General features: G+C 45.2%; 1 protein-coding gene across 6 annotated transcripts; it reads left to right on the forward strand.

Annotated features, from left to right (window-relative positions):
• The first annotated feature begins 21 nt into the window (after positions 1 to 21).
• Positions 22 to 10767, forward strand: LOC106631580 (C-type lectin domain family 2 member L-like). 6 transcript variants are annotated; one of them, XM_014285697.3, is made up of 6 exons: positions 22 to 359; positions 1874 to 2042; positions 2843 to 2905; positions 4923 to 5074; positions 7188 to 7291; positions 8181 to 10767. In XM_014285697.3, the coding sequence occupies exons 2-6, from the start codon at positions 1901 to 1903 to the stop codon at positions 8284 to 8286; spliced, it is 567 nt and encodes a 188-aa protein (XP_014141172.2). In that variant the 5' UTR covers positions 22 to 359; positions 1874 to 1900; the 3' UTR covers positions 8287 to 10767. The 6 variants fall into 6 exon arrangements, 3 of the variants coding, with proteins under 3 accessions (XP_014141172.2, XP_014141171.2, XP_027670830.2); XM_014285696.3 differs by having other exon boundaries at positions 22 to 227; XR_008732418.1 differs by having other exon boundaries at positions 49 to 359; positions 3006 to 5074.
• The last annotated feature ends 2916 nt before the right edge of the window (positions 10768 to 13683 follow it).

A 13683-nucleotide genomic window follows, 5' to 3' on the forward strand; every position in this document is an offset into this window, starting at 1 on the left:
TTGACACATCTCGCGCCTGCGCAGTGTCCCTGGGCGTGGTCTCTGCGCAGGCTCCGTCCCTTGGCGTCATGTTTAAAGCCTCCATCTTCGCTGCGTTGCACGTGCAACGGGAATCTGAGACGAAACGTCCCATCTAGCGACAACCGACCCAAGGACTTGGCCGCGTGCGCATCCGCCATGCGGCAGTAAGGGTCCCTGGACATTTCCCGACTTTTAACTAAACGCAGGTGCGTCACCCTGTAGATAAGCGGCACAGCATTCGCTATTCACCGGCCACGGTCATCGCAGGGGTCAACGGGCTCCTCGCTTCCCGCCGGCTGGAGGAAGGGTCGGGGCGCGCGCGGCGGTCCCGGCACGGCGTGAGTAGGGGGCGGGCGGGGCCGCGCGGCGGGGAAGGGGTCGGCGGGCGCGGCAGCCGCAACGGGTCGGGCTGCGGCGGCACCTCCGTGCCCACGGGGCGGCGGCCGGCAGGCGGAGACCCCGTTCGCAGCGCCGGGGAAGGGGCGGGCCGGCTCCCGCGGCGGCTCGGGCCGGTGGGGCCGAGGGGGGGGGGCGATGTACCCGTGCGGGGCGGGCGGGGCCGGGGTGCCCGCGGCCTGGGGGCGAAACTTAGTCGCGGACAGTCAGTGTGGTGCTTTGTGGCTCACTGAGAAGTCGCAGCCGTTAGTTTTTAAGTTTAACGGCCTCCCAGACGTCAGGCCGCGGAGCCTCTGCCTTCAAGCAGCGTTTTGGGGGGGGTGGGGGTGGCTCGCCCGACCCCCCCCCGGCCGCCTCGCTGCGCCCCGCGGAAAGCCGTGGCGGCTCGTGGGCGTTGTCCCGCCTGTGAGCCCCCCCCCGGCGCCAGCCCGCTGCAGCGTCAGGGCGAACGCGCCTGCGCGGCCGGACGGGGCCGTCCGGGCAGCGAGACGGACGAGGCGCCCTGGGGACGTGCTCGGGGCGGTCGGCAGAGGCGCTGGGGGAAGAGCAGCTGGCTGGGGATGGAATTCCAAGCCTTAGTTTCTTTCTCTTCCTGTAGGACGGACCGAGCGCAAGTGGAAGCTGATTCTTAGGAATCAGGCATCAAATTACAGTTACGAATTTGTGGAGTTGAAGCGACCTCTTAGGCATACGCTAATTAAGATAAATAATAACAGTAGTGAAAGTAAAGATGTCGAAGCCTCCAAAGAGGCTTTTGAGGTTTACAACCTTTAAAGAGGTTTTTGGTTCCCCCCGCCCCCCCCCATCATTATGATCTTTATAACCTAATTCATGAAGATGAATTGATGGTTTTGCACTGATGCAGTCATGTTTATAGCTGCGTGTTCTTCTCTGGGTGACTTCTCCCTGTTAAATTTATGTGATTGAAAGTGGGATTTCAGAAAAACGGAGGAAAACATCACTCCCTGGAGCGAGCACAAAAGGGTACAGTGACCTTCCCTCTGCAGACCAGGTTCAGTCTTGCCTGGGAGGTTGCCCTAGCTTTTCACATGCAGATGAAACTACTTTAAGCTAGGTAGTGGTGAAGTTGAAAGCTCTGTGCTTTGTGGCCTTTCCCTCCTGCCTTGATATGCCCCATCCCTTCCCTGTCACCCTGTTCCCCTCTGCTCTGTCCTTCCCTTTGTTCTGTTGCAGTCCTCACTCCCCATTACTCCCCTCCCTGGGGAGGAGGGTATGTACAGTGTATCTGAGGCCCACCTTCTCCTTTTGGTGGGCCTCAGATGTGGTGCACAAGCTCCTCATTTTCGATTTGTTTTCTCATTTCTCCGTCCACGCTGCCCTCATCCCCTCAGGTACAGGCAATGACTAAGGCAGCTTTGGGATTTCTACTGTTTCCACTCATCTATGGACAGCAGGGGAAGAACTCACTAAACATAGCTTCTTTTTTGTTTCCCAGCTGTAGGTGGACACTGAGATCGCCCAGATGACACAAGCATTTCTGGAGGATGCAAAATCCAGTAATGCCAAACAAGATGCCAGTCAAGGCGTGGAAGCTAGTTCATGCGTGTGGAGGACAAGGAGATGCTTTGAAGAGTGGTTCAAGAAGCACAAATATTGCGTGTGTGGTAAGACAGCTTCCTGCAGGAAGCCTGAAGTCTAGTTCCAAGTCTAGTTTCGGGTCCCTGGGAGTTTACTTCTGGTCAAAGCTGTGGTCACAAAAATTAAGATTACTGTTCTGTTTGATCCAAGTGTCAACTGTTCATGTTTGATCCTTTTGTGTCAAAAAGGACATTTTCCCATGTAGTAATGTCTGTATGAAATACTCCTGGACAAGATGTAGAAAGTGAAGCCAAGCCTCATTAGAGAAAGTAGTTTGCAACAGATGAGCTTGCACATCTGCACTGAAATTTGTGCATGAAGGACTGCTTGTGACAAAGAAAAAAGACATTTGATTCAAGACTGCAGCCATGCTACGAACATTAACTTTTAATGTGTGAATTGTGTGAGAATCCTGTTTTCCAAATGTGGGTGTAGCTTGATTGGAGTTAGCATGACCTGCGAGTTCTCAGCCTCCTGAGAGGTTCTTGCTAAATGGTTTGCAGAACATAGAGGAGGTGATAAACTTGGGACTGGAAGACTTAAATTTGCTGTACAGGGATCTGCACATCTGTGGAAAACTTTAGGTTGTATACAAATAAAAAAAAAAGTGACTTAGTTGATAGCTGATCATTTTATCAAACTGTCCGGTACATAAATGTCAATTCAGGGTGCCTTGGTTGACTTTAACAGTGCTTTGATTTACATACTTGGAGCTTAAATGAACGGTTATCCTGCTGCTGTCTCATTTAATACTGAAATACAGACTGAGCCTAAATGCTCATATATACAAAACCTTTAATGATTCTTTTTTTCTGTCTGTTGCCAGTTTTTCTGCTAGTTGTGCTGGTGCTGGTGCTTTCCTTCATCACTAAATGCAGACTTCCATCTGGTAAGCTTTTGGAACATCTTCCATATGAGAGAGATTTCCTCTGATTGCTGACTGGTCCAGGATCACAGCGGTCAAACACACTGATACTAGTACTCTGCAGTGCCTGCAGCGTGACAAAACCTGGGACTTCCATCACTATTTCAGTTGTTTTGATGTTGGTATAAGATGGAATAACCTCCACGCCTCCAGGCAGAATACAAAAGGAGAGAGGATTCTCCCTGCAGATAAAATCCAGATGATACAGCGGTAAACTGTTTCTTTTCCCTGCATTGTTACTGGTCATAAGAGTGTAGTTTCTTGCCTGGCCGTGGTGTACGCATGTCTTGCCTGTGCTTGTCACCAGAAACTTAGCTGATTATACCAGCTAGTGCATGCACTAAAGCTGACATCACATCTTCAGACATAGATTCCAAGCTTATTGTGTGGGCTGCTCATATATGTGGGCTTGAGGGCTCCTTTATTGTCACACTTGGCAGACGACTAGGTAATAGCAGTTGCCTCATCTTCTTCAGAAATAGTCTTTGGGGATCGTTCTGCCTCTTTCTTTTTAAAAAATTCATTTGTGTTACATGCTGTAGCTTTAAGAAGTCAGCCCTACCTCCCGCTGGCACAGTAGAGGCCAGATGTGCACTTGCTGTCCTGTGCAGAACCCTTCTGTAGGAGCAAAGGCTGTGCTGCCTGCGGTACTACCTGAGGTATCCAAGTCACGGCGTGCACGAGTATCTCAATGCAGCCTCCACAGCCTCGTCTGCAAGGGAGCTCTTGAATCTCTGCATTAAATATATCTGTGGGCTGCCCCCTGCAACATGGGTGTAGTAGTGAGGTCCTCTGCACATACATGGAAGCGGGTGGAGGATGATGGTGACATCTGTCCCTGTTGATTTTTCTTTGCTTTTTTAGGCTTTTACTTAAATGGAATCAGTCACATTTTCTTTCAGGGGTTGAGGGCAGTGCTCACAGGTGATTTGCTAAGGGGTCTCCAGCTACTCTCTTTGCTACATGTAATTGATGAGAAAAGAAGAGAGCAGTTCACTTTCTGTAAGCCTCTCTACTCGTGTAACAGCCAGTCACTTTCATTTCAGTATTGGCCATCTCCAGGGTTAAGCAGTGGATAGTTGCCCTTTGGGTGCAGAAGGTCTGAATTCAATCCCAGCAGGATGACTCGGGGAAATATGCTTTATACACTGCATGAGCCTGGGTGTATGATAAAAGACACCATGCTGCACAGAAAAGGTCACTGTAACCATTCAGTAACAATCGGGGCAGGTTATTTTTGTCTGGAAAATAGAAACCAAAGTAGATGGAAATTGATTATCTTCATTGCAAGAAATTAAACGTCACCGAAACAAAACATGCCAGTGAATCCTGTCAGCCCTACAGAGCTGTGACAGAAAGAAGATGGAGAGGGCATCAAAACGCGCTGTTGAACAACTCCAATGAACCATTCTCCAAACCATTATTTCCAAAGTGGTAATAACTTTCACCTCTTCATTAACAGACAATTTTCATTAGCATCATATCAACACCTGATTTACTTACCTTCACATAGATCTGTCAAATGCTTAAGGTCTGATGCAAAATCTGAGCAACTTTTCTTCATGAAATACCTCACCAGTCTTAGATGTTCAGACAACTTCATTTCTTAAAATTAATTTGATCAATAAATTAACCGTGTGAGGTTGATTACCCTATTGTCAGCTTTAAAATGTGTCAAGTATAAATTGTCAATTATCAATACCTCTGATTCTCCGAAATTCAGGAGTGTTTTCCAAACCCTACACTTTCTACTGATTGTAATCATTAGGATTAGGCTGTATCCCCCAACTCCTAATGTTTCTCAGCTGAAGACAGTGCCTGGAAGGCAGGGAAGTTTAGGACCCTTGCCCTTCCTTTGGCTTCTTTTCTAGCATCTAGTGTGGCATTTGCTTTCAGAAAAATCTACATTTTAGGTTGAATTATGCTAATGAATGCTAATATCTTAACAGGTAGAAATTTTGTTCTCTCTTTGCCTTTGTAGGTGCAAAACCTGGGATGTGCCCCAGGGACTGGATAGGTTACAGAGAGAAATGTTATTTCTTCCCAGAGGAGCAAAAAAACTGGACGTCTAGTCAGACCTTCTGTACTGAGCATGGATCCTCGCTAGCTGTTTTTGAAAGCCCGGATGAAATGGTAATGAGGCAAGAACCCAACAACAATACAGACTACAATTTCTGTATCTCCCTCTTTCCTTGACAAAGTTTTTTTTTTTTTTTTTGGCATGCAATGCTTATCCTGTAAGTCTTTGTAAAATCAGTAAGCTGTGTGAATTCAGGTAGTGGGAAGTACTGCTTTGTTACTGTAAGCGGCTAGCTGACTGCAGCAGGTGCAGCAGCAGTGCCTAAACACTCCGCACTGCTTGGTGCCCGCATTTGACTTGAGCGACTATGAAAAGCTCTTGTGTTATGAAGAGTTTGCCTAGTTTTACTTTTCTGTCCTATGGACCTTCACCTTCAAAGCAGGTATGAGTCTGTCCGACATCCAGTACAGACAAATAAATGGATACTTTGGTTTCTATAAGAAACTGAACATTTAAAACCGTTTCTCAGTATAGTGGAAATTACCTGTCTTTATATGCTTGCTTCTTTTTTTAGATACGCCGTAATGTCTCTTAGAGACACATGCTTATACCAGTGGTGGGAATATACCTCTTCTGAAGCTGGTTTTAACATTTTCTCATGCTGTTAAGTTTTAAAAAATATTTTGATTTGCCTGTATTGTGGACCAAGTTGCACTGAGTCTGTGAGTGCTAGTGTCATCTTGCTACTGCATGCTACTAAAACTGTAGTGTGCTTTTGGAGATCTGCTGCCTTTTGAGTATTGTCAATGAGAAATTACTTTCATCAAAAAGTTTTTGGATAAATTGATGTTTGAGCTTTCTTGTTACTGTGATTGTTGAATAGAGGTCAAAAGGCTACTTTTCCGGTTGGCTGGTACATACTAGTGGTGTAGCAGGTACGGAAATGGAGGAAACCTTAGTGAAGTTACACAGATTAAGTCGCATCTGAATTTTACTTGAGCTAATAAATATTTTTGCACCAATAAGAATTTCAACAATGAGAAGGGTGCAGGGCCTAGCTCTTTCGTCATGTATGAGTCCCTTACTGAACGTGGTCTCTCATTTTATCCCGTCGTGAGGCCCCTTTCTTCTACAGTAATTCCAACCACATTTGACAGATCGTCGTCTTTCAACAAGCCCGTTCTGCATTGCTGCCCTGTGAGCGATCACCTCTTAGCAAATTTGTAAATGCCTCTCTTCCTTACACATCTAAAAGCTTCACTTCTAATTCAGTGCCTGTGATACACAGCTGATAACCGGCTAGGCAGAAATTGGTGTTATTTAAACTGCTGCTTAAAAAGCTTACAGCTACAAACTGTAAACACAACTTTATGAAAGAAAAGCACAGGAACACTGACATTGGCTTACTGGGCCAGATCAGTGCTCTATGGTATGTGTTGTCTGGTCTCCAGCGCTGGATAGCATGAGCCGTATCAGAAGAAGATACACCAAAACCTACAGAAATGGCACTGGGACCCTCCTGAGGCAGTTTCTTCTGAACTGTATTGAATTGCAATTGCTAGAGGAGAGTGGAAGCGCATAACGGTGCACTCTTTCCACATCCATTAGAGTCCAGACTGACAACTAATATTTACCTAATTTTTAAGTTCACTGAGTCTAATGATAGATAGCTTGTTGCAGGGAGTTCTGTAATATTAACCCATTGCAAGTGCTGTTCCTGTTGTCCTCCATCATTCTTTGCTGTGTTTGATATAAGTTGCAGGCTTCTGGAGCAGTGAACTGTCTTTTATTCTTTATCTGTAAATCCACAGATAGTAAACCTTTAAAAGTAAGTTACTTAAAACACTAATTGGGAAGGAGAGGCGTTCCCACAGGCCCATCTGAAAGGCAAGAAACACATGTACGTACCAGCCTATTTAGACCAAGCTGCATATATAGAGGTTGATAAACATATATAGACAACTAATACATGGTGGGGGGGTATTTTTGCATGTAGTGAGCAGTAGTAATTTTCTAGGGTATAGAACTGAGTAACTTAACTGAAGTTTATACTGTAATGGTCAATTTAAAGGCAGAATTAGGCTCTTAACTCTCAGTGAAATGCTTATGGGAGTGTTCTAGATGACAAAGTGATGAACTAGTCCTCCTCAAAACTCACAGGAAGAATTTGCTTCTCATTGTGAGACTTCATGATGACAAAAATAAAAAATGCCTTTTTTTTTAAAGCAGGCTTTCACTAAGCTTTTGAAATTTGAAGAGGCCTGGATTGGGTTGCGCAAGATAGGTGAAAGATACTACTGGGAGAACGGTATTGCCTTGGAGATGGACAAGTAAGTTCCTTGTGATTGTTTAATACGTACTTAAGCAAATGTAGTATTAGGGTTTACAGCATAATGTTATTTTTATCAGGATTTTTCTTTTTCCTGTGATTTATAACTGTGACTTTGCAAATTAACTTTTTGCAGTTATTGTCGATCTGACTCCCAACAGCACCAATGTAGGGAAGTCCCTGATTCAAAAGGGGTTTTTTTTGGTAGCTCAGCACATCAAGATAAAGTTATTGAACATCCCTATTTACCTTCATTTATACATATTTTTCAGTACATAATATAGACTTCTCAGTTGTTTTTCAGATCTTCAGAATTTTTGGTTTCCATTGTGATCCTTTGTGCTTGTCTTCCTGAAATACACAGTATCTAGCAAATATGCATACATTTTTTAGGGATGAAAGAGGATGAAGTGACAGGTATGAGGGAGTAATCATCTTCAGATGGGTTAAGCAGCTTTGTAAGAAAAATCCTGTCTGCTTCAGTAAGTTTGTCACAACCTGTAGACAACCCAGATTTCCCCATTTACGTTAGAGAATGTGTGGACTACAACAGCTCTGTGTCAGGCTCATCAAACAGCAGTTCCCCTTGTCTTTGTCACCAGACTGTTTATGACCTCAGTAATTCTAGGCAGGATATATCATGAGCTGTGTTTTGTCTTTCCTCCTGTTATTGTATGATACCTGCTATGGACTGTTCATAGAAACAGAGATTCATGTAACACTGCATGAGCTAAACAGGCTTTTCTAACATGACTTGTCACTCGCCTTGCTTTTTGCAGCAAGGGACCAAAATCAACTGGGAACTACTTCAGCAGAGCTTTTGTTTTAGCGCAGGCTAAAATATTTGACTCGGTAGTAGAAACTGGCTGTTTTCTTCTGTGTTTTTTCAGGTTCCACATACAGAATCACTCCGACTGTGCCTACTTGTATGACTCCGTTATTTCTACATCAGCATGCTCTTTGCCTAGGTACTTCATCTGCGTCAGGCTTCCCTAAAGCGATGACTTAACTATCCATTGATACAGCCTAGTGATGGTACACGTGCTGCACCTATGCTGTCTCAGACCATCAGCCTAAATCGGAGAGAAGAGGATTTGTCCGAGCTTCCAAAACGTGCTTCTAGGTGGCCTTTCCTAGGACAGGAGTGTGCTAGTCCAGTTTACAGATCACCTACAATATTTACCAGTGCTGGCTGACAAAGCTCAGGATTGAGTGGGATTGTTGCTAATCTTCTGATAAGTAAGGATCTCTTTCGTATCCTGCTTCCTCTTAGAACGTGGCCTTGGGGATACACAGCAGCCAGAGACACCAGCCAGCCAGGACACCTCTGATTCTCTGGAAACATGTTTTATACTTTGCTGAACTTTATGCTGTATCACTATCTGCATAGACTTATGCATGCTTATATAGAAAGACTTTCAGTTGAAATTGTGTTCTTTTAATGAAGCTAATGTCCTCAGTTTGCACCCATGCCGGTCCGTGGCCATCGTTGCTGTCAACACTTCCTATGTCTGAATGATGAGAAGTTCCATATTTACCAAAGGAAGCGGCTACAAAGTCTTTCGTATGCCGCCTTTTTTTGTGGGGGCTTTCAAATTAATATTTACCAGGTTTGTCCGTGCTAAAATTTGAGCTTGTGCAAAAAAGCCAAAAGCACCCCCACCCCAATGCAGCGGGGTTATTTGTGACCAGTCTAGTGCACAATACTGAGGAAAAGGGCATATTCAGGGGTTTTTTGTACCCCCTGCAAGCACTACGTGCCCAAAATCTCCTGACACTGGAGACTGCAGTGTTTACACACAAAGTGCAGGAAAAAAAGGTTCTAAGCAGACAGCTGTAGCAGACTGGGACATGAGAGCCGCCACCATTGGTGCCAAAACGGGCAGAGTAACTGCTCAGAGACTAATTTTGTCTTTGAGCAGCAGAGGTATTTATTTCATGCAGCATTGGGGAGCTAGCCTGTTGCAGCACTCAAAACCATCCAGCTGCAACAAGGTCTTTCACTACCTCATACCAGCATACCCTTCATACAGTCCCTCTGCTGCCACCTCATCCAGGGCCTGTGTTCTCTCTCCTCTTGCTTCTTCCTCTCAGCTTCTTCCCTGGCTGCTCTCTCCTCATTGGCTCTCAACCACTTTGCTTAAGCAGCCACAGCTGTACCTTATCCACATGGGCCAACCTGCCACAGCTGTATGTTATCAATGCTGATTAACCCAGCTTCATTCCACTACACTAACTACACTACACTAGCACAAGCCAAACTAGCTCCAAAGTTTTCAGTGAAAAGTTTTCGTGAGAGGTTACAACATCTTTATATACATATTCATTTGGTCGTGACATCTAATCATTCTATTCATAATAGACGGGATCTAGGTGGAGTAAACCTTTCAACTTTCTCTGTTCAACGATTTCCTGACTCATGGTCTCCTTATCTCCTTCAGGCGCCCACCATATCTTTTCTAATTATTCAGAGGACATTCCTTTAACATCATCAGTGGAACCTTTTCTAATTGCATTCCTTTCTCAACACAGAGCATCACCCAGAGCATTGCACCAAACTCATCCTGACCGATCTTTTTAAGACCTTGCTCTGTTTACCATTTGCTAGTGTCCCTTTGCTGAAGCTTCTTAGGCATTGTCAGCACAAGCCCTCGGCTGCTGCATTCCTGGGGGGCGTGTGAAGAGTCTACGTTATCTTCTCTCAGTTGTGCTGTGTTGCAGAAACCTCCAGCAGAAGGGTAGAGCCCATAATTGGGGGCGGTAACTTCACTTGCCTCGGCAACATCTGCCAGAAGTTCTGTTGGAGCCTTCAGTTGGCTGGTTACTGAAGGTACGTCAGCAGAGGGTTGTATGTTTCTCTGCCTCTCACATCTTGCCTGCTAATGATGTTAGTCATGGAATCATAGAAGCATTTAGGTTGGAATGGCCTTACGGTCTTCAAGTCCAGCTGTGAATGATGCGGCAGCCTGGTAAGAAATTCCTGTAAAAAGAGCATTATATAATGGTGCTGAAGGTGGCAGGGTGTGTCACTGAATTACTTTTTGGGGTGCTGTGTGTAGAGACGCTAATCCTGAATCAGGTTCCACTGATGCCAGTTTCACACCCGGGTGCTTCCAGAGCCACCTGCACTAAGGTTATCCCTTGAAAACTGGTGCAAATGAAGTCAGAACTCATACTCTACATTTCAAAAGCTGCTACCTGTCATAACTCGGAATATTTTGCTACAAATGGAATACTAAGAGGAATGTAATGAGCAATTATTCAATTGTATTGAATTGTATCAACAATTCAAAGTACTTGCAATGTGGGAAGCTCCTGGACTGAGTTTCTGGAAAGGGGCTGTTGGAGAGGGGAGGTGGAATAGGAGGCGTAGGACAGTTTGGGGCTTTTCACTGTTGTAAAACTTGACTATGGGATCCTGAGAGAAAAAGGTAACCAAGAACTGTCTTGAATAAATGGAATTTCCGTACAAATCCAGATTTTGTTTTGTGTTTGTCGAGGCTGCACTAAGCTGTTTTCTGTTACCAAAGGCCTTCTCCGTGTTGGCAGTTCACAGGGATCATTTTTATTGTTAAAGGAAAGGTTTGACTTGAGATAAGCAGCTTTCAGGCAGCACAAGCAACTGGCATGCCCATCAGTGATAATTGCACACAGACACTCTCCTTCAACTGCTTCTTCTGAAAGTAGTGTTCAGGACCAGGTGCTGAGGACACACACTACATGTACACAGAAAGCTGCAAAGGGAGGGAGTCCAAGGGTGACTGATAGAGCAACAGTGACACGCTCACGCAAGCCTGTGTTAAATAAACAAGCATCGCAAGAACTGATTCAGACATTTCTGAACGGGGGGGGGGGGAAGGCCTAAATGTCTAGTCCTGTGTGATTGCTTCAAGTTCAGCAGAACTGTAATTTTTCTCATAGGTTCATTTGTAAGTTGCATAAGGACTCATTAAAAAGATCCTTCCTTTCTTGCAAGTATCCCAGTTTCAGCTATTTTCCAGCCATGCACGGTAAACCTAAAAAATGGAAGACACTTCAGAGACGTGCCAATCTCAAAGCCAGCAGTCATTCAAATTAAGGCTTTAGTCTCCAAATCATTTCTATTCAGAGGCCGTTGGACATCAAGATCTTAGGGTTTTTTGCCCACATTTGAATTCTGCCTCTCCAAAATTCTAGATCCTCTTCTATTTGGGGAAAGAGGAATCTCTGCAACATACATTCTGCAGCACCCTTAAACAGCGGGTACAGTATTGTCATTAGAAAGAGTAGTACTGCAGTGGGAGTATACGAATCCAGAGTAACCGAAAGAAATTCTGCTTCCAACAGTTACAGGCAGATGAACAGAGAGCACGATCCACTGCAAAATCACTGGCACTTCCCAAAACCACCAATTTTTCAGGTTAAAGCAGCTCACTGAATAAGTTTATTTCAGCCAGAATCAAAAGTGATGTGCTGCTTGAGACCAGTTTCCAGGAAAGAAATGCCTCTGTCCCCAGAAGGAGGCTATGATCACCATGTGAATTATAAATTCTGGGTACCAAATGGAAGTAAAAGCACTTCCAGAAAAGTATCAATACTTGGACTGGGGAAGAAAACAGAGATAAATACTTCAGTATCCAAGGTTCTTAAGGTGTATTCTATTCCTCTGTTCTGAAGCCTGTATATTCTATATCCTACCTTATAATTTGTATCATAGCTGTGTTTTAAATTTCCGTTCCTGCACTTTCTCTAGTCTGCCTTACCAGAACCTCAAGACCAGCAAGCGTGAAGGCAGAAAAGTGCTTCTGGAAAGTAGGAAGTGAGGTATTATATTTTGGAGATGAGAGGAGACATTAGCAACGTGAGTGGTGGGAAGAGGGAAGGAAAAGCATTGGCTTATGCAGTGCGGTCCAACCAGCCAACAGGTCAGAAGTAGCCTGTAGTAGCAGCTACTTTCTCCTTGAAGAGGACAGAGAACAACTTTTAGATCTATTTCCTTCCATGTCCAGGTAAAAGAAACAGTGGGAATGGAGATAGAGGCCCTATGGTTACAGCCTTGACGTTCAGTCATAGGCTCGTTCAAAGGACTTGCCAGTGCAGTACTCTTGTTGACTTACTGCAGTTATAAACGAAAATCAGGGAAAACAGAGCAGACATGAGGAAAAAGTAATGAATGGTGACGTTTAATTTTCTCTGTATGTTGAGGTGACTGGGAAGCTAATGAAATACAGTCATCTTGGTTTTCTTGTGGCATTAGATGGGCTTGACTTTTCTTGCATTAATAAAAGGGAAAATGACATCTCGGTCATTTTCCCATAATCCACACCCCTGGGAAAGCCCATTAGGGCCAAGGAGGCTGAAGCCATGGAGGTGAACGTCCTGTACAATCTGTGCATATGGAGCTGAGCCTGAGCTGAAGAGAAATGGTCTTCATCAGGGAGATTGAAGTGATGTACACAGACCCCTCCGTGAAACCATCGGTGCCACCCTGTGGTTCAGTGGGCTCTGAAGTGTGAGGAGCAGCAGGGACACCCTGACCAGGGAAAGGGGGCAAAGGAGTCAGCTGGAGGCAGAGTTACGAAACAGGAATGGGAACAGAGTGGGACCTACTATGGCATATAGCAATGGATTTTGCACTGGTAGAGGGTGAGCAGCTGCCCTGCTTAGCCACCTAAAATTTGGGTGGTTCTGAGAGAAAATTAATCCCATGTATTTAGCATGGGATACTGGGTCCTTGGAAGGTCTGGCTTCTCACTACTACTTCCAGAGGAAGCGTAGACATAAAAATTAGACTACATGCCTTTTTTTCTGGCATTTCAGATGTTAAGATAATGTAGCTTTATTGTAGCATCTATGTCTGATGAGCTCCCACTTTCTGAAAAACTGTCCTGTCTCACTGCCATCCTGATAGCAACCACTACATTTAGTTCATCTGCTCATGTTAAATGCAATAATCCTGGTTCTGCTAGCTGAACTGAAAACTCTCTAGAAAGCATGGTTATAGGGATCCACCAGACCTAGAGGTTTTGGGGTTCAGACACTGCAGTGACTGTAGCACCCAGCAATGCTGCACCCAGCTTCTGAGGTTTGATGTTCTCAAACCTGAACAGGGTGAACATCATAGCCCTCCTGACAAGGCAGGTCTCCAGGACTCACAGTCCCTGTCATTCAGAGAGGAGAAAAAGAGGTGGTGAAGTAGAAACTGTCTCCTGTGCAGCACCACGGCCACCAGACAGCTAGGCTGTCCCATTGCATTGCACGATGATGTGGTGGCTGCTGGGGCAGGGCTCTGACAAAAGCAGCTGCAGGAGTGCATGTCCATAGCTCCCCCGCTCTGTGTCACAGCTGTGGGCTATTTACACCCACAGAGACCTTTCTGCCTTCCCTTGTTGACCCCAATAGCCCTGGGGCTCC

Source organism: Falco cherrug, chromosome 5 (assembly GCF_023634085.1).
Source record: "Falco cherrug isolate bFalChe1 chromosome 5, bFalChe1.pri, whole genome shotgun sequence".
Taxonomy (NCBI): domain Eukaryota; kingdom Metazoa; phylum Chordata; class Aves; order Falconiformes; family Falconidae; genus Falco; species Falco cherrug.